The following is a 21039-nucleotide window of genomic DNA, read 5'->3' on the forward strand; positions in this document are numbered from 1 at the left end:
CCAAAAAATAAAATGTTAAACTGGAATAATAACAAATAAATTAAGAGTAACAAAATAAGAATGAGAAGCAACAGAGATGTTCTTAAACAAACTAACTATGAAACTTCTTTTACTTATCGAATAATTACTTCAAAGTTAAAACTTACGAAATTTTATTTTTAAAAAAATTATTTTTCAAACTAGCGGGGATGGTCTTCCCAAAACTTTCTCGCATACCCCCTAATAAAGGTGTTATCCTAAAGAACACCTTGCATAGCAGTGGCGTACAATAATTATGAAATATTAACCTTTGACGTGAATTAGCATTTTTACTGAATCTTTCGTGTCATTCTTGGCGAGTTATTTGGCGACTAATCTCTGGCATGCAGGTAAAAGTAACCGAAAATCGAATTTTTCTTTAATACACATTTTTCCCGATCGATTGAAACAAAAATGTGACACAAAACTACACTTATAATCACAAAATCACATACCAAATTTGATATATTTAAGTTATTATTATGATTTTGAGCTATCGCGTTTACATGTTTCTAAAAGCTCAAATTGACAGTGGTTCAATCCCTTGATGTATTTGGATCAAAATTTGATAGGTGTGTCTACACTATAGATGTTAAATCAGGGTACCGAATTTTATCTATCTAGCTCTCTTCGTTTTGTAACTATCCTGTCGACTTACTTCTAGACAGTCAGACAGAGTGAAGTTTGCTAAAAATTTGATAGAAATCTACAAATTTGGTATAAAAACCGTATACCAAATTTCAACCATCTTGATCAAAGAATTTGTGAGTTATCTTTGTCAAAGACAGAGAGACATAATGTCAAAAACGTGTTTTTCGAACTCGGAGAGGTTTGAAACATGGAGATTCGTCAAAACCCGGTGTTCAAATTTTTTGACGATTATTATATTTCTCAATAGTACAATTATACGAGAAAGTTACAATAAGTAAAGATTTAATGAATAAATATAAATAAACAAATGGCTGTAAAGAAGGGCAATAACAAAGGCAACTTGAGGCATTTTGTTCCTCCATATCCCAAAATGAATTGCTTTTAGACAAACTGATCAAATATGCCCCATAAATGAAATCAGCAGCTTATTGAGTTTATGCCAAAAAGGTTATCTATTGTAATCAAAGTTCGAAGTGCAGCAAAATTAATTTAATAGCATCTAGTAATACTTCGGATATTTCATTAATTTAAGACAATGAATGTGGCATTAGCATTAATTTATTTTGTTGATTTCTTTATCTTTTTAATGCAAAGATTTTTATTTTGCTAAAATAGATATACAAACTTCCCCCGTTTCAGAATCAGTGTTCTAAGATAAGGAAAGAAAATGATAATTACATTTCCTTATTTTTGTCACAAATTTTGAATTTGAAAAAGCATTTTTATATTACAACAATCAAGCTGGAATAACTTCGGGTTTTTTTTCTTCTTTCTTTCTTTATTTATTTTCGTTGAATTCAAGAAAGTTTGAGATATCAATAAAAGAAAGATAGACACAAAATAAGGACGAGACACAATAATACACTCAATCGCAATCGTAACAAATGTTGATGATTTTCACACTCCTTATATTAACCCTTTAAAGGGCCATTATTTTCTAGTCATATTATGTTAAAATATTTTTAGGCTTGAAATTAGAATAAGAAAAGGGGTTCATTTAGCTTATCAGATAAATTTCATTTGATTAATTAATTAATTTGGTTCATTAATAATTAAGTAACAAATCAAGCCACATCATTTTGTCTGAGATAAAGAACTGGAGCATCTAAGTTACTAACAAAATTTGTCAGAACTGATGCCAACCTACATAATTTCATACAAAGATTGATAGATTTGGTGGGAAGCATACTTCCCACAGCCCTAGAAAGGGTTAAACAATTGCGAAATCGGAATCAGTTTATAGAATTTAGATATATTTGGATGAATTTCGAATGTGAATAGAAAATACACAGCAATAATCTACTCTTAAAAAATAGTGACATGGTAAGTATGATATATGTAATAATAGTATACCAGTGTTTCCAGATGTTTTCTTTATTTTTTGAATGCTTAAAATATACAATATTGTTAAAGTTCCTTTAGTGCTCCATAAAAATGTTAGTAAAAGTTTGGATCTCCGCCAAAAGGAGACTTTCCAAATTCAGCATTCATCTTCTTTATCATATTCTTGTTATGATAATGAATGAGATCTCCACCATATTGCGTAGGAAGTATTGAAGGAGGAAAAAAATTTAATAAATCTTTTGGGTTTGAGTGAAATAAAATCTGTAATAAAAGTATGAAAAATTAAATGAATTTCTATAATAGTATAATTAATTATAAGCATTTTATAATTATCAGTTTTTTCTAATGAGGATTTAATTACCATTGAAATGTATATACGAGAGGTACATATGATATTAAGAAAAAACACGAATACTTTTGAAAACCTTTAAAATAAAATCTTATACTTGTTTTCATAATTTGTAATAAGTAGTACTATGTCAATTTAAACATATGATATAATAAGTCATTAATCTTTATGATGTCGCAATTAATCCAAATAGTTTTAAAAAATGATTGTAGCTACAATATACTTTCATCATTTCTGAACTCTATTAATTATAGAAATGCTTTTAAAAACCTGTTATCGACTCTTTAAAAAAAATTGTTTACTTAGCAGTTATTTTCTTTTCTTTTCTTTTTTAAGGAAAAAAAAATAACGTTTCATTTTTTTTAATTATGGGTTTTTAGATTGATGAGAAGATAATTATGGATTTCATGAATCAAGCCTAAACCATTGTGTCATATCTTTCGAAAAAAAGATTTAGAAATAGAAACAATTGGAATCCACATGATTTTTTAACAAGAAACAAATTTGTTCACTCAAGAAAAATATGACTATAGACACCTAAATCTAATGAATATTTTAAGGAAAATTTAGTTTGCTACTTGGATGTTAATTATGCTACGATTGGGACATTGCCGAAGTATTTGAAAAAGTGTTAATTACTTGTAGAACGGTCTACTGTAAGTTTGATAAGGTAACAAAGAATTTAATAACGCATTTCATTATTCTTTCTATTAATTTAGTTCTTTGAACTTCTGCAAGGTTATTAGTGTGGCATGTGCTGCACATTTGTGAGGCATAAAGATGAACAGGAAATGCCGATCTAAAAATGGCAATTCTTGATGCATTTTGTCTATTTCTATCCAGGCTGGACGTGAAAAGGGCAATTCTGGATTCTTTTGTCTGTTTCTGTCCAGGCTGGATCTGAAAAGGGCAATTCTCGATGTATTATGTCATCTGTTTCAAGCCAGTTTCTTTTAGATGTAATGGTTTCTTCGTCCAAAAACTGAAATGAAGAATTCCTTCCTTCCTTTAATGAGGGGAGCTGTTTCGGCGTTTCTCCTTTGTCCAATCGTAGCACAGAACATCTTCAATCGATGTGCAATCAAAACTCGATATGAAAATGAGTTCATCACTGCAATTTTCTTAATAAAAATGCCACTACAGTTAAAAAGATCTGACTAGAACTAGACAAAATGCATTGATAATTGCCATTTTCCAGATCCAGCTTAGTCAATAAATAAGGGCAAATTCTTACCATCATGATATCTCAATACGTGCCTCACAATTCACCTTGAGGAAACTCAATAAACTGCGATAAGTAAAAGAATAATGAAGTGAAATATGAAGTTCTGCGTCATCATACCAAATATACATCAGACCCTTTTTCAACTAATCATCACTTTTAAAAATACCTTGGCAGTTTTCCCGATCATTAGGTGTTCAATATTCAAATGACAACCTAAAATATCCTTAAAATATTCGTTAGATTTAGGTCTCTACAGAAATATTCTCTCATATTTAACACTTTTTTATCATATTTAACACAGATCTGAATAAATAAGAGAATGAAAGAGATGCGATTCCCTTTATCAAATAAAAGGAATCGCATCAGATGTGTAAGAGCATCTTTAATAAGAGAAATAAAGACGAAGAATGATTTTATTAAATAGAATTTTTTAAAAAGCAAGAAATATAGCAAATATGAATCAGAAGTTTCCTATAGAAATCAGTATTTAATTCCATTTCTAATGAAAGCTTCAAGAGATAGAGTAATAATAAATATTCAATGTTATTCATAAATATTGCAAATAGAGGAGAATTGTCTTCGTCGTCATACTCACTCTTTTTTTCAACTTTTCTGGCAAAAAATTCTTGATTATTGCCCACAAAGCTTTCAATACGACGGATTCATTGACCATGTGGATTCCTTTGTAGCGTGTAGGAAAACAATTCTAATCAAAAGACGATCTTCATAAATCATGATAGATACATAAAACAAAGATACTAAAATATCTTGAAGTGAAATAACGTAAAATAATAACCAATCAGAAAACAACATTCGTTTAGAGCATGAAGTGAATTGCTTCCATCAATCGCGACACATTTTTATTTTTAAACCCAATAATAGATTTTTGTAGCGCCTCTTTTTTCCCTTGAGCAGGCAGCGCCGCCTTGTGACGTTTACAGACAAGTTGAACGGGAGACCTGCATCCTGAGGTCCACTTTTTTTCTATGCGCAACCCTTGCACTAACACCGAATGTTTTCGGTTGGAAACGGTGGAATCCCTCCACCATACTGTTTACTTTAACTTACTTGTCTATGTTTTTTTTTTTTTTTTTTTTGTAAATTTTGTAGTGTAGCTATGTTTTTTGAGTAGATTAAAAATATTATATTTAAAACCGGGCAGTTCAGTAGAAAATCGCAACACACTCACTATATTTTTGAATTTATATCACAAACTTTCAAGTGATCATTAGACAAGTGCGCGATAATTCATATAAATTATAAATTTAACTAAACATATAACAAAAAATTGTATTTCAACCACAGCGAAGTCAAATTCAATATTAAAAAAAATCCTAAAACAAGAATTTTTTAATACCACTAATAATTGTTCTGGAAAAGCTGAAATATCGCTTTTAGCGTGTAATTAAAATTTATTTATTTCATAAAAAATAATTATCAATGCTGTACTATTTGAATTTTAGCCTTAACTTCTAGAAACAATTGCCGCACCTGTAAACTCTAAGAATATCTATTATGTTATTTAAATTCCCCTCATATCCATATCCATTCTCTTCATCTGTGATGGATACTTTCTGTACTAATTAGGAAAAACAAGAAATGTAACTCCTTGTAAAAAAGAAGGACATCACTTTTTTTTAAAATTTACTATTAATATAATGAGGAAGAATTTTTTTTTCTGTTTTAATGTGAAATCCCTCATTCTAAAAGGATATTTGAACTAATAAAAGTTAAGTATTAAATTAACTAATTAAAAATTAAGTATTAAACAAATTAATTCTAATATCTGAATTGAAAATTGAATTTCATTTCATTTTCAATTTCACTTGAAAATTCAGCGAAACCTTTTATGATGAATTTCATTAAGAGACATATTTGTGACTAGGAAACATTTAACTATCATTTTTTAAATTTTAATTAATCAGCCAAAAAAAAAAGTCTAAAAAGATAAGTTATGCAAAAAACATGTATATTTTTCTACAAAATTTGGAACCTTTTATTAGGCAATAGGGGTTGGAAATTTCTGTAAAATATAGAATAATAATTGCTGTTTATTTTCCATTCTAGAATGTATCTTAAGTTTAAATATATCTTCGGCTATTTCATTTTTTTCACTCAAAATATATGTTTTTCTACCCTTATTTATCTTTATGCGCATGCAAATTATATACTATAATTAATATTAATATAATTATATATACTATAAATTATACAAATTATATACTATAATTAATATTATTGCGAATGAACAAGCTGTTCTCTAAAAGCGGCAACTATAGAAATAAAATTCACTCGTACTAAGGCTCCATGATAGAGAAAATAGAGATTCTGTGGAGTGCAGTATCGAAGATGCTCGATTGACGTGCCGCTGAAGTCGTGAATCACTTGGAATCCATTGATTTGTGTCATTGGATCACGAAGGACTTGAAGATACACCGCCAACGTCAATCGCTTAAAGTCATCAATGTGAAGCTCTGCTGGATCCCATTTTCCTAAAATTTCAAACAAAAGAAACTGCAGTCCAAAATCTGTGTACAATTTTATATTTATACTTTAAATCTTTTCATCTGGAAAAAAATGTATTAAATTCGTAATTGAAAAATTTCATATTACAATTTGGTTTGATAAAGAATATATAAATATGAAATCTTAAGTTGTTGCAAAATCAAACCATTTAAAATATGAAAAAGGGAAATTAATATTAAAAAAATATCACATATTATTTAAAAATCTAAAGTACAAACCACTTTGATCACAAACATTTTAAGAGCTTCAGAAAATGTTAGTTATTTAAAACATTCATAACATAATTGTTGTTGTTTCTTATGGCACTTGCCGTGGACATGCCCGCTGTTACGAGGACAGCGATTTTAAGCCGGTGGGGGAGTATCTCTTATTTTATAGTAGCGCCATCTAGGGCTAAGAGAACGAGTTACACACACGTCACAACCCTTTTTACGGGGCGGACTTCATTCACGCGTTTCACTCATCCACAGATCGTAATTTAGACCTGAATCAGAGAACGATCATCCCTGATCCAGTACCCCCAGTGGTATTATTCTCAACATGGAGGATTTTGTAACCACGACAGATTTATACGCGCGTCAGCCACCAAGCACACGGGGAATCTTCGGCCGGCGGGATTCGAACTTGCAACCTAAGGGACGCGAATCCAACGCTCTACCAACCAGGCTATCCTCATAATATAATAAATAAATGAAACGACTGTGACATATAAAATTCAAGACTGAAATAATTTATCGATAAAGAAAAAGAAATTTGTTTTTAAGACCCTAAAAATATTTATAAAGTCACAAATGTACCAAATATATGTTCCAGATTTCAATAAGCTCTTTCACAGAAATTCTGATTTTCTTAAGTAAATTTTTCAGAATATTTGTCAACTTGTAGGAAAATGTATAAAGATTATTTTTAGTAGACAGGTAATTAAACTGATGGAAAATAGGTCTGTAAAATACAGGGAAAATCAAGATTACATTTTGATTCCATTACCTTTTTCAAGCAAACATTACATACAAGCTTACATTTGATTAAAATAAACCACAGAATCTGTATATAAAAAAATTCTAAACCAGGTTTAATTTTGGTTAAATTTATATTGATATATCATATTTATTTGATGTTCCTTTGTATAATTCGAAAACATGTATAATTTTGATAAAATGTGCATTGATAGAACATGTTTATTTGATGTCTCTTCTTATCCCTGCTTTAAGCAACGATGCTCCTTTGTTCACAAAGACCTATGAACGATGCCTCTTGCGTCCATTTTCACCTCTTCCTTTTTATCCATATCTGCATTTCTTTTAATTGGCGAATTGTTACCCCTTGAGCAAATTTTATTTTAGAAGAAACAATCACCCGAAGTAACATCAGAGAAATTAATTGGACATAAATGCACCAGAAAGTGATATTTTATCAAATTTTTTAACGCCAGAAAGGAATTGTGATCCGGCAGTTAATGATGATGGATCGGTTCGGTTTTTTTGGCACAAGAGCCATGTTTGGCTATGCTGCTCCAAGAAGATTAATGGTGATGCAGCATCCACGATTTGGCTAATCAAGGATTTGTACAATTTCATCTCACCAAATCATGTACCAATTTTAAGGATATTAATGTTTTTTTTTTATTTCTGTACAACCATTTCGAAGAAATCCCTTCTGTACAGGAAGGCTGTACAGTGTACAGTCATCCGTTGCAATGTAGAGAACTCATCGTCTTTTCTTAGTGACAGAAAATTTTGGCTGCCTGTAATTTCAACTTTCGAGCATGAGCTTTTGATACTTGAACTAGATAAAAACGGTTCTGATGACCATATTATGAAACTTGTGGTGAATAGCATATAAGCCAGTTAACAACTCTGCTACCCGAGAAATTGTTTTGGTATCATGGTTATGTTACTGGACTACTAACCACAAGGTCCCAGGTTCTATCCTTCGCTCATCACATATCGCTAAATTGGTGACCTCGAACGATGAACCTTCAACCTTCGTACTGCTGTTGTGGCTCCATCTACCCGCAACCAAAGTCGTCAGACTCACTTGACGCAGCAACTCAAAAAGGCCGCAACAACCCAAAGTCGTTAGATTCACTTGACGCAGCAACCACTCACCCACACACACGCGCTACTCAACTGGGTACAGGCCCATTAGACAACAGCTAATAATACATCACCACTCAACAGCTATATCGTTCGTCTCATATCCGACTCACTGGAGGGAGAGTCTGTAGTGAATAGCATATAAGCCAGTTAACAACTCTGCTACTCGAGCAATTGTTTTGGTGTCATGGTTATGTTACTGGACTGCGAACCACAATGTCTCAGGTTCTATCCTCGCGCATCCCAGTACCGCCAATAACTCTTATGATTAATTTGCACCGGGAAAATACGAGGAGTACCCTTAAAGTAACTACATTTTTTTCAATTTTTGCCACGAGAGCGTTGCTTTCATGGCTTCACACACGCATGTACATTTTGTTGATTCATTGGCAAACAGTAAAAGTCATATTTAGATTCTTGAACATTGCATCGCCTGCATATTAAGCATTTAAAATGGGTTTGTTTTAAACTGATCGTCGCATGCTAGTTATGAACTGTCATCCGCGTTCTTTATTCTAGGAACACTAAACCAATTGAAACTTACACACAAATTTGCGAAATTGGTGGTCAAAAAGAGATGAGTAATTCGATACTAAGGAAATGAGTGCGAAGTTACTATGAAGGACTTGAAAATTCTCGTGATGAAGAAAAAAGTGGTGAGGGGTCTCTGATCGATGATGATTTTTTACAGAAGTTGGACAAGAGATGAAGGAGAATTAAAGCTTCGCTATTGAGATACTGCGAATGTATTTTCCTCACATTTTACGTTCACTTCTTCATAATCGCAGGCGGCATCGTTCTGAGACAAGGGCAGCTAGCTAGACAAGACAAGCTAGAGTTCTGCTAAATGCCTCAAGAATGGTGGCACCTCTGTTGCAAAATAGCTTAGGTATTGTATTTAATTATGCAATAAAAGTGTTTTTCAAATAATAGTTTAAATTTTAACGAAATTAAATTTCTGGATACCCCTATTACAATAGAAATAGTCTAATTTTTTAAAAAATAATTGTAATAAATAATTGTATTGTAAAAACAGCACAAAAATCGATAAATGGTGTTGTCGGACTGTATTTATCCACTGACTGCAAATGAATCAAAGCATAAATCCAGAAAAATTCAACAACAAAGAGAACATTCTTCCTTCCATAGAATGAATGTCAACGAATGAATAGTTTTTCTGAATTATTTTACTACCTTAAATGAATTTTAAAATAACCATTATGGAAAAATACCTTTTTAAGTACAGAAAATAAATCTTGATTTATTCAACCTAATACAGCTTGTATCTAGTCAAGGATTCATAACGAAAGAGAAATATGGCAGAATTTGACGGTCAAATAAAACTTTAAGCGCTTCGGTAATGCCTGGCGCAGAATTCTGACTGTAGTTCCAGTATTTTTAATTATCTGTTTTCTGAAAGTTTTTTCAAGAAAAATGAACCAAAATTCAAATTTTATTTAAGTGACAATTTGAATAATTTTTATTTATCGGCACGGTTCCATCGAGCACATTTTTTTTTCTATATTTTACAGCGTATTGCTTCAGAGAATAAATAAGATTGGGCCATAATGTTCGGCTTTTTCCTCTATGTTTTACCTTTACACTCTAGGCACTGGCAAGGTAAAAAGAATATCAATAAAAAGAAAGCATGTATCATATAAAATATTTCGCTGTATATGCTTATTATAACTAAAATTTTGGAAAGAAGCCTATTTTTTTATACATATTAAGTAAGCTGAGAACATTTAAAAAAAATTAATTTTAGTCTAATAAATGGAGAACATTTCGCTGATTCAGAAAAGTATAATTTGTAAGGATTTGAAAAGTCGAAAGTTTATAAATTATGTTTCAACAATGAATCTAGCAGGAATTCCTATGACAGAAAAATAGAGTTTTTTACATCTTTCTCGAAATATATTTTTTACAAATCTCGGCATGCATAGTACAAAATCTATTCATATGAAACTTTATACAACAATATTTATAAACTTTATGCATCTGTTACAAATATTTTTATTTTTTCTACGGAATAGTATAAAAAGTATTTATCATGTAAATTATCAGATGCATATATTTTTTCTTTTTTTTTAGAATTTAACGTTACTTGGCATTCATTATTATTTTTTTAATTATTATTAGAATATTTAAATGAAAATAAGTTCACTGTAATTATTAAACTTTTATTCATACATTATGTTAATTTTGAAATGATTTTACTCGATTTTTTTTTCTGGGCCCATCGATTTGTGATTATGAATTTGAAAATCATCGCATCACAACGCATATAATCAAACTTGTTTTTGTTTGGCAGTCACAGGCCGCATAAAAGAAATTGCACTGAAAAAAAAATAATTTGTAACTTTATAAATAACTATAACAAACATCGTTTTACAAAACGTTAAAGAAAAAAAAATTATGGCGTGAAGGAGGAAAACATAATAAAAAGTCTCAATTAGAAAATCTATCGAAGATTTACGAAATAATAAGAAAGTGCTTTCCAAACAAAATAAATAATTAAATTACACTTGGGAGCATTTTTTAAACTTAATTTTTCATTTTATACATAGAAAATTTTTTACAATCAACAAATTACTTGTAGTAATCCAAAAGGCGCGTCTTCTTATGATGAATTAGTTCACAATCTCTTTGAACACCTGAACTGGTTTATTTTTGAAAACTATTATTTATTTTATTTTGGAATAATTGAATTAGTTGACGTGATTTTTAAATACATTGCATACCATACACGTTGTATTAGTGTACATATGTAAATTGATAGAAAACATTACAACGATATTATAATGCCAACATGGTTAAAATTCATAGACCGCATAAAAAAATTGCACAGAAATAAAATCGCATAAGAAAGGACCGCACAATAACAGAGATTAATATATCTGACTTCCCAGTGAAAACACAAATATTTTAAGAAGCATATTCTTCATATATTTTAACCTAAAAACCGTTAACATAAATTTTTTAAGTGTTTTATAATTAAAATAAACTATTCTTTTTATATACCCTAAATTTTCTATCAAATATAAAATTTGCTGATGAAAAAAAAATTGACTTTATTTGTAAGTGAAATTTCGAGCATTTTCTTTCTCGATAACATTTCCAATTCCCTTTAACCCTTCAATGCATAGCATTACAGATCTGCATCGTATGCTTAAAGCTTAATATTTCCTTAAGCAGCAAACTTGCATAGTGTTTTTTCTAAATTTTAATTTTACCGAAACTATTTCATCGTTTCAGAACGCTTCTAGAATTTTTTTTTATTTTTATCTATGACAATTTTGAATGTTGCCGCTCTATCTGAATACAATTTCATTTCGGCGGGTGTTACGAATTACGAATATTTATATAAAAAGTATTAAAATCATATTGAAAAAATCGTTTTCGTATAGAAACAAGGTAAAAGTAATGAATAAAAATTAGTAAATTTGTGGAACTAAAGACGTGATTGTTGATGATGATGTAGAAATTGTGGCGAATTGGTATGAGCGAGGATAGAACTTGGGACCTTGTGGTTCGCAGCCGAGTAACATGATCACGATACAAAAGCAATTGCTATGGTTGCGTAGCTGCTAACTGGCTTATAAGCTATTCACTGCAGACTCTCCCTCCAGTGAGTCGGAGGTGAGACGAACGATATGGCTGTTGAGTGGTGATGTATTAGCTGCTGAGTCTAATGCGCCTGTACCCATTTGAGTAGCGCCAAGCGTTATGGCGAGCGTGTGTGAGTGAGTGGTTGCAGATACTGCGTCAAATGAGTCTGACGACTTTGGTTTTGCTGTGGGGAGATGGCGATACAACAGCTGTACGAAGGTTGAAGGTTCATCGTCCGAGGTCACCAATGTAGAAGATTGTGATGAGCGAGAATGGAACCTGGGACTTTGTGGTCCAGCTGGGACCAGCTGAGTAACATGACCACGATACAAAAGCAATTGTTGGGTAGCGTAGCTGTTAACTGGCTTATAAGCTATTCACTACAAAGTATTCATAAGTTTTTGTGAAAATTAAAAAATATATATTATGTGTTTTTTTTAAATATTTTTCCCATTAAGTACATCCATTTTCCAGTTGATTTCAAATTTTATTTATTAAAAATAAAAATTCATGCATTTAAGGGTTACAGCTTTTTCTGGCTTTGAGGCTGATTTTGTTGTTGTTGTTGTTGTTTGTATATTTAAAGCGTCTTTTCCTTTGTTGCAGGCAAATTTATTCTCAAACGTTACAAAAAGATTTATTTATTTATTTTTACTTACCTAGTTCGAGTAAGACCAAGGTACACCCATGAGAATCTCTGTAAGGAAGTACACTAAAGAATTCAGCCGATTTTTTGGTGACGAAATACTCCTCCGGAATACTTTCAAAAAGACTGTCGTACTTTCTTCTAAAGTGCACGAAGTTTCGAAGTTGAGCAAAGGCCTTTGATATGTTGTACTTGCTATACCTTAAAAAAACTCGCAAAAAATCATCTTCGAAAATAAAATCAGCAATTTTCCCTAAATCTAAATAGAAGATGTGGAATATTTAATGAGAAGTAAATACAATAAATTACATTGAAAGTAATAAAAATGATTTTCAAGGTTATACAAGTTCAAACGTCATTCCGACTTGTAAATCGTTAACTGGAAAATCCAAACTTGCGATTTTCGATTTCAGGAAAATATCTTTAAATCAATTTAGTTTAAATAATGTAATTTCATACTTAAAAATTATTCGAAGCTTATTTAGGGAGATGAACTTCGTATTTTGAAACATGATTGACGATAAAGATATTATTTAATGTAAAAACTCGTAATTCAATATTTCACACTATATACCTACATGAAATCATTAAAATACAATGAATCCAAACCTGTTTATAAGGTTACACGAACATCCCCCCCCAGATAATGACTTCAAAAGACGGAAAAACAACAATTCAAATTCTCGATTGGACAAATTGAAATAGGACTAAAATTTCGGAAAATCAATGAGTAAATTCTGGCATTATTTGATTTAATTAATTAATTAAATCAAATTTTGGTGGCAATTTAAACTGTAGCAAGTGAGCATTATTAATCTTGGGAGTCCATTAATCCGTAATCTATACTAAGTAAACTTAGATAACTACTTCTTTTACTTATCAAACATGCAGAGAATAGTTATATCATATTTCTCGGACTCAGAAAGCTTGAAAATCTGGAGTTCGCATCCCCCCCCCCTCCCAATTACAGAATTTTTTCTTTGTATACTTCGGACTCGAAAAACTGAAAAGGATCGATTGATAATCGAATCCGTCTGAATGACAATTGATCACATCGTGAATTGGAAAATAAATATAATTTATTTTAGTTCAATTTAGTCAATTTTGAATTCTTAAAAACATATGACATCAGAATTTTGAGTTTAATACAAAAGCTAGTGAAGTCAGTATGATAAACAGTTTTGCATACTTTCTAAAAAACTACCCGTTTTCTTAAGCTTCAAAATATAGTTTACAGAGCATCTTAAATTCTTAAAACTAAAATAATACTCCAAGCAATTTAGAATTCCATCGGCTTGTTTATTCTTTCAACATAACAGCGTATCTTACAAACATTGCCAGATTCCAGAAGGTTTACAACTGATCGTCAGCTATTGTGCAAAAAATAAACGAAATAATGTTAACAAAATGTGTTTATGAAAAGAAAAAATCGTTTCCTTTTACTTTTTAATAATATTTTAACAAAATAAAAATAGTAGCAGTTATAAAATGTCTGAAAAGGAATCGTCTGCTAAATGTCTATTAACAGATTTAGATTATGATATTTACCGAACAAACAGATTGAACATTCAAGCATATAATTAAATGTTTTACTTTATGATTCAACGTATATGCAACTGTCATGCAAAATCTTTCGTTGTTTTTTCATTGTTAACAATTTGAAAAGGCTTAATGAAAATTAGCTCAAAATAAGAATTAAATGTTTGATTTTAGGTTGTTATAACACAAAATAAAGAGTTAATTGTTATGAAAAAAAGTTTCTCATGTTTTCAGTTCATACTTTGGAGTTAATTATTATTTATTGTATGTAAGAGTTGCTTAAATTTGGTGTGAATTTTTTAAGGAGAGTATATTGCTTTTATTTATCATTAAGACTTGTGCAGCTCACTTTCATATGTATTTATTAACTAATAAAATGCTGTCTATTGAAAATGATAAAACTGACATTGATAAAACATAGTATAAATTCAAAAAATAATAAAATTTAAATAACACTTATTTTAGAACATTCACTTTAATGAACACGGGAAATTCTAATTTAAGATTAAGGAGCTGATTTTAAAAAATCTCTGATTATCTATTTATGAAATCCTTTATTTTTATGATTTTATATCAACAAAGAATAGATAAATCTAAATATAAACTGTTATTTCAGACAGTAAAAAATTATTTTTGAATATGAGCAAAACTTGAATGAAGCGCATTAGATTTCAAATGATTCTAAATGTATGAAATGTCTCAGATCAGTTTTGACGCTTATCAAGTGGATATGAAAGGACTCAAATTGACGGCGTCATATAATGAGAAAGGAATGCCGTGTAACCATCTGCTTATATCAACTTTTTTTTTAACATTACAAAAAAAATGAGGTGCTATGTTTTTCATTAATTAATTATTATGTCATAAATATTAAATTATGAAACAATTTGGAGTCTGCTCAGTTTTACATAACAAATTGCAAATATTCAGGTAGATTAAAGAATAAAGAACTAAAATCCATAAAATGACGGAATGTTCCCGAAAGTATAAATGTATGAAACTAATTTATTATAGAATCATTAGGTTAATTCGAAACTGATGAGATTGAAACGAAGATTCGATAAGAAAAAAAATTCGAACTAAAAACAACTGCTTAAAAAATTTATAGCAAGGAACAACAACAATTTTATCCCTAAAAATTGCAGTGAAGTTTTATTTTAGAATTTAAAAGTTTTGATAAATAGAACATCATTCATAAGTACACATTTAGTAATATTAAAGAAATAAAGCAAAAGTAATGCTGAATTTTAATAATAAAAATAACAATTTCAAAAAAAGCGAAATCAATACAAGAACAATACATGCCAATTTGAAAACGAAAGTCGTGGAATAAAATTTTCAGGTAAACAAAATAGTCCGTATGGAACGTGATTAAATCAAAATATATATATATATATATATATATATATATATATATATATATATATATATATATATATATATATATATATATATATATATATATACAAAAATCTGAACTGATTTTTTATCGCATTGACTAGCATTAAAATTTAAGGATGAAAAGCCGTGTTACTGGGCGTAATATTTTAAATCTTTTATTCATTTGCAATATATGAAAAGCTCCTGGGAATGAACTTATTTAACAATTGAAATTAATTCTGAAACGAAATATAATTTTTTCGCAGCTTTTAGCTTTTATTTCAAATAAATAAAAATAAATTCGAAGCACAAATGATACTATAACTTCACGTTCACAGAGAAATTAAGGGATTGCAGAAAAAAATGAATGAAATAATGCAGGTTACTTTGAATTCTTAAAAAATTCAAATTGCAGTACGATTTAGAACTAAAAATACAACTGTTTCCACTAAAGGAAAAAGGAATACAGAATATTATACATTGTCCAGTCACATTAATGCGAAAACCTGTTAAAATCCAGAAAAATCACCTTTCGCAGAGCAGGAAGGGAGTTAATTAAGTTCCTAAAGGTGTTCACTGGTTCATTGAGCCATGCCAACTTCTGTGCCGTGGCAGTTGCGCTAGGTTACGAGGGTGAGGATCCATGGTGCTAACAACCCGATCGAGGTGGTCCCACAGATTCTCGATTGGGTTCAAGTCCGGGGAATTTGCTGGCCAAAAGAGTACGGTAAACTCATCCTGGTGCTCTTCAAACCACGTACGTATACAGCTAGCTTTATGATACGTCGCATAGTCCTGCTGGTAGATGCCATCATTCTGAGGAAAAACAATTCGCATGCAGAGGTTAACATGGTCTGCAAGGATAGATGCATACTTGTGTTGATCCATCATGCCTTCCACAATGATGAGTGCACCCAGAGAATACCACGAAAACATTTCCCAGGCCATGATACTCCCTCCTCCAGCTTGGACTCTTCCGACAATTATTGCAGAGTGTTTGCTTTCAGATGTCTCGAGCCGTATACGCCTACGTCCATCAGTCCAATGGAGCATAAAATGTGATTCATCGGAAAAATTCACCTCCATTCAGTGGAAGTACAGTTGTGGTACTGGCGCGCAAATTCCAACCTTGGTGGCCGATGAACAGCAGTCAGAATAGGTGCATTAATCAGGCGTCTGTTGCAGAGGCAAATACGCAGCAATGTTAGCTGAACCATCGTTGTGGGCACACTGTTGGTAGCCCCCTGATTCATCTGAGCGGTCAGTTGCTCAATGGTTGCACGTCTATTCGCATCACCGCAGCCGTCGTTCTCCTCTGCCATCTATGGCCCGTGGTGCACCACATTTGCTACGTCGCTGATTTTGGATAGTACCATTTTGTCATGCACGGTATACTTTTACCACGGTGGTTCGCAAACCGTTTACAAAATTAGGCATTTCGGAAATACTTCCGCCCTTGGGTCGAAAGCCAATGATAATGCCCTTTTGGCCGTTGGATAAATGATTGCGTTTCTGCATGACTGCAAGAACTGAAATGTTTTCCGAATGCCTACAACACGCTTCATATATCCACCAAATTTACTTATAACATGTGTCTTCTGTGAATCGTTATTTAACGTTGACGTCAAAAGTAGGCGATGGTCACATTAATATGACTGGACTGTGTATAAAACGAAAATAACCATTAAATTATTCTCAATGCTTTGAAACTGCTTACATACCTGATGCTAATTCTTTGAGAGATTCTAACATCTGAACTTTGTTTTCAGATGTTTCGTTCAGTTCCACAACAGCTTTTTTCAAAACAAAATCCGGCAGGTAATCTGTTTCAAAAGGCAATACATTTTCTTCGAGTGAATTTTCTTTCGTGGGCATCATCAGTTATAATCTATAGTCTCTGCAAAGTTGTGTAGGAAATTTATCTGCAGAAAAGGTAGATATTCCTTTAAGAACTGAAAATATTTGAATAATGATAATGATTTGAAGATAAAGAAGACTTTTAGATGTAATTTTACAGCGCAATTAGTGGTTATTTTAGAGATTCGGACTGTTTTCATTGTTTCTTGTTTCATTGTTTCTCGAGGTTCAATTTTGAAATAAGATATCCTTAAAACTTCTTTATGTAGGTATCTTCAAATTATTAAAAATATCATAATTGCAATGATTTAAAGATTGCTTTCGTTCCTTCCTTTCGCAGCCATTGAGGATACAAAGTACATATACGCTTAATTTAAAAATAAAATAAAAATTCGTATAATTTATTTTTTACTTCAAATGAATCAAAATAGATTCGAATTACGGACAATATTTTAACAATATGCTAATAAAAATTAAGGAATCATAGCAAACATTCGAATTACTAGTGAAATAAAACTAAAGATGTACGAAATAACACTGTATTCAATGTTAATAAAACCTGGAAGTTTTCAACACGTTATTTATATCTGCGACTTGCATCTATGATTTAAATGTATATTGCTTAGAAAATGATGAGTACCATCATTAGGAAAGTATTTTTTCGTAGTATCGAATATCAAACATAGAATTAATAACATTCCATATATTATCAAAAGATAACATATGTAATGTTTTGTTTCCCATAGCACTTCATATAAATATTAAATTCATTATTTCCACCATTCATGTATAACGGTCCAATTTAATTAATGCAATTTCTTTTCAAATTTTTAGTAAAGAATTGTTGCTAAATTACGTAATAAATTATAGATGATAAAAATTCATCTCTTAATGCGATTTTGATTTTTTTTTTTTTTAATGTTTATTATACTGGCTTATACAAACTTTACCCGAGGTATTTTGTCCCTCCTGTAAAAATTTCTGGATGAATAGCAACCATACTCTGTACGCATGTTCTTTTAGATATGTGGTTTCAATTTCAGAAAAAAAAAAAAAAAGTTCATATTTAACATTGAATAAAAATTTTCGCAATTTAAAATAAATATTTCGTTTAATAAAAAATTTAATTTAATAGTCTTTTTTATAAGAAATTTAAATGTACATAGTTGGAAATAAATGAGCATCCACAACAGAAACTCAGGCGATCAGATGGAACACCGAGAATATTGAATCTATTTGATTTCAAATAAATCATTTAAATACAACTTCAAGTTCATGATTCCCTCAATTTGTCAAACATTAAAACTGTAATAAGCCTTTCTAATAATTACAGTCCATAACATCATGGGGCTATTAAAACACATGTAACCAGTTCATATATCTAATAAATTTCGCGAAATTCTTTTTTTCATTTGTCTAATAAATTACACAGATATTAAACAACGTCCTTCTTCTGTAATGAAAGAAAATCAAGAAATTAAATACTTGATGAAAAATGAAAATGATATGAATTTTTAAGGTAATATATTGTTGAAAACTGTGCGAAAATATATTTAGCTTTATATATATTGTTAAGAAATTTCCGGGGTTCGTTTGGATAGTGGGAGTTATATGGTGTGGAGAACACTCAATCAGCAGGCGGCAGTAGAAAATAAAACAACGACGTTTATTTACACGAAGACACACAGGGCAGCACAAAGATGACAACTACATACAGCACAAAAGACGATTATCTTCAGCCGAAACGTGCAGCAACAACAGCATACACAGCAGCATACAACAGTATACACAGCAGCTCTACTCCGTCGCTGCTCCGCTAGTCCCTGGAAGACGAGTTCTTCACCGTCGCTTCCGACTACTCTTCGACTCCACTGGTCCACGACTCAATTCACCGTCGGTTCACAACTACGACGACTCCACTGGTCCACGACCACTCTTCTCTGTCGCTTCCGACTACTTAATTCACCACTGGTTCACCACTGTCCGGCAGCTGCGGGTGCTTCCTTTTATAGGTCTCAGGAGGCGGGTCTAGAAGCCTCTCAACCAATCAGGAACGTTCGAGGCTTATCTCCATTCCTACTGGACGGCTCGGGAAAATTCTCGATGTTTCGGGTATAATTTATTTAGGCGCCAAAGTCGCCAAGCTCTGGGACCTCCTATGGAACCAGCTATGCTGGGAAGCCACAGCACAGGTTCGTAACAATATATATATATATATTAAATTGTTATTGTTAAAAAGATAACATTTTTATATTTTGAAGCATTGTAAAATTCACTTTTGTACGATAACATTTTGGGAAGTTACTGTGGAAAATTGAAAAAAATTTCACTTAATTTCTAATTAATTAAAATTATTATTAAAATTTCCAAACAATCGTTCAGAAGTACACTTATCCACTCTCGAAGTTAAATATTTATCAAATTTGGTAGCTGTAGGTGAAACGGTCAGGCCTGTAGAGCGCCAACACACACACACACATTGAGCTTTATATAAGTATAGATTAATGATGAACTATTTATTTTAAATAAGCACGTTGCGTCTAAGCCATCATCTTAAGAAGTTTATGATGTTTTTTTTTTTTTATTATATTAACATGCTCATGAAAAAAGTTCATTTTTTCAAACCAGGTACTTTCGCTACAAAACCTTAGTAAGCAATATAAAAAATAACATTTTCATGAATTTTTAGCAATCCATTTAAGATTAAAAAAAATGAAAATTCTTAAATACTTACTCAAATAACACTTCTTTCACGATATTTACAAGTGACTACAAAACCTAATTCAAGTATGCGACAATTCATCTCTTAATCTAATTTTTTTAGAAATAGGATGAGCATAAATAAATAAGATAAGATAATTTATCAGTAAAGGAAAGTTAATATTTTGTGATAAAAAAAAGAAAAAAGGATTAGATTATAAAAAACTTTACAAAACCTTGGACACTTTTTAAATAGAACAAGTAGTGTTTTGAAGGACATAACATAAGCATGAAAATAAACAATGTCTAGGACAGAAAGACACAATTATTTGATTTCGTCTTTATTTATTATATATATTAATTTCATACTCCAATATCCTCTTGAATAATTTATGATTCATTGCCTGATTTATCTATCTTATCTATGATTTATCTATATCTTATATAAAGCTCAATGTGTGTGTGTGTTGGCGCTCTACAGGCTAGACCGTTCGACCTACAGCTACCAAATTTGATACATGCATACCTTGGAGATCGGGAATGCGCACCTGGGGTCCATTTTTTTGAATTTTTAATTAGAACTTTAATTATTGATTAAAAACTAACTTTCCCGCCAAAAAATCTTCATTTCCCCACCGCCAAATGAGTAAGGCTTTAGTTTTTTTCCCACGCTAAAGAGGATAGGCTTAATAAATTTTCGGCCGCTTATTTCAAACGATTCTGTTCATTTTCTTAATGTTTGGTGCATTTAAAATTAAACATTGTTAATGAATCGATCTTTCAGATTCAATCTGAAGTACTTTTGAATTAAAATAAAACAGAATAAAGGAAATTAAAAATTTCTAATCTGTATAGCGTTACCCCAACTGGAATAGAAAATTCACGCATTTGCGTTACCATAATTGGCGTTAAAAATTCAAGCATGCGTATTGTGTTCTGATTGTTGACAACTATTTTCAACGGACACGGACTTGGTTTTGAAGTTTAATATGTTTTCGATAGATTATTTCAAACGATTCTGTTTATTTTTTTAGTGTTTGATGCATTTAAAACGAAACATTGCTAATTAATCGATCTGCTCATGATAAATCTGAGAAAA

The 21039-nt window shown here is 31.0% G+C and overlaps 1 protein-coding gene across 1 annotated transcript; it reads right to left on the reverse strand.

The window, feature by feature from the left end:
- Nucleotides 1–2042: 2042 nt before the first annotated feature.
- Nucleotides 2043–20061, reverse strand: LOC129974944 (retinaldehyde-binding protein 1-like). The gene is made up of 6 exons (XM_056087754.1): nucleotides 19975–20061; nucleotides 17105–17305; nucleotides 12478–12723; nucleotides 5886–6079; nucleotides 4183–4293; nucleotides 2043–2274 (listed from the first exon to the last, which is right to left on the reverse strand). Exons 2-6 carry the CDS (start codon nucleotides 17259–17261, stop codon nucleotides 2107–2109), a joined length of 876 nt encoding a protein of 291 aa, XP_055943729.1. The 5' UTR covers nucleotides 17262–17305; nucleotides 19975–20061; the 3' UTR covers nucleotides 2043–2106.
- Between the last annotated feature and the right edge of the window lie 978 nt (nucleotides 20062–21039).

Source organism: Argiope bruennichi, chromosome 7 (genome assembly GCF_947563725.1).
Source record: "Argiope bruennichi chromosome 7, qqArgBrue1.1, whole genome shotgun sequence".
In the NCBI taxonomy this organism is placed as follows: domain Eukaryota; kingdom Metazoa; phylum Arthropoda; class Arachnida; order Araneae; family Araneidae; genus Argiope; species Argiope bruennichi.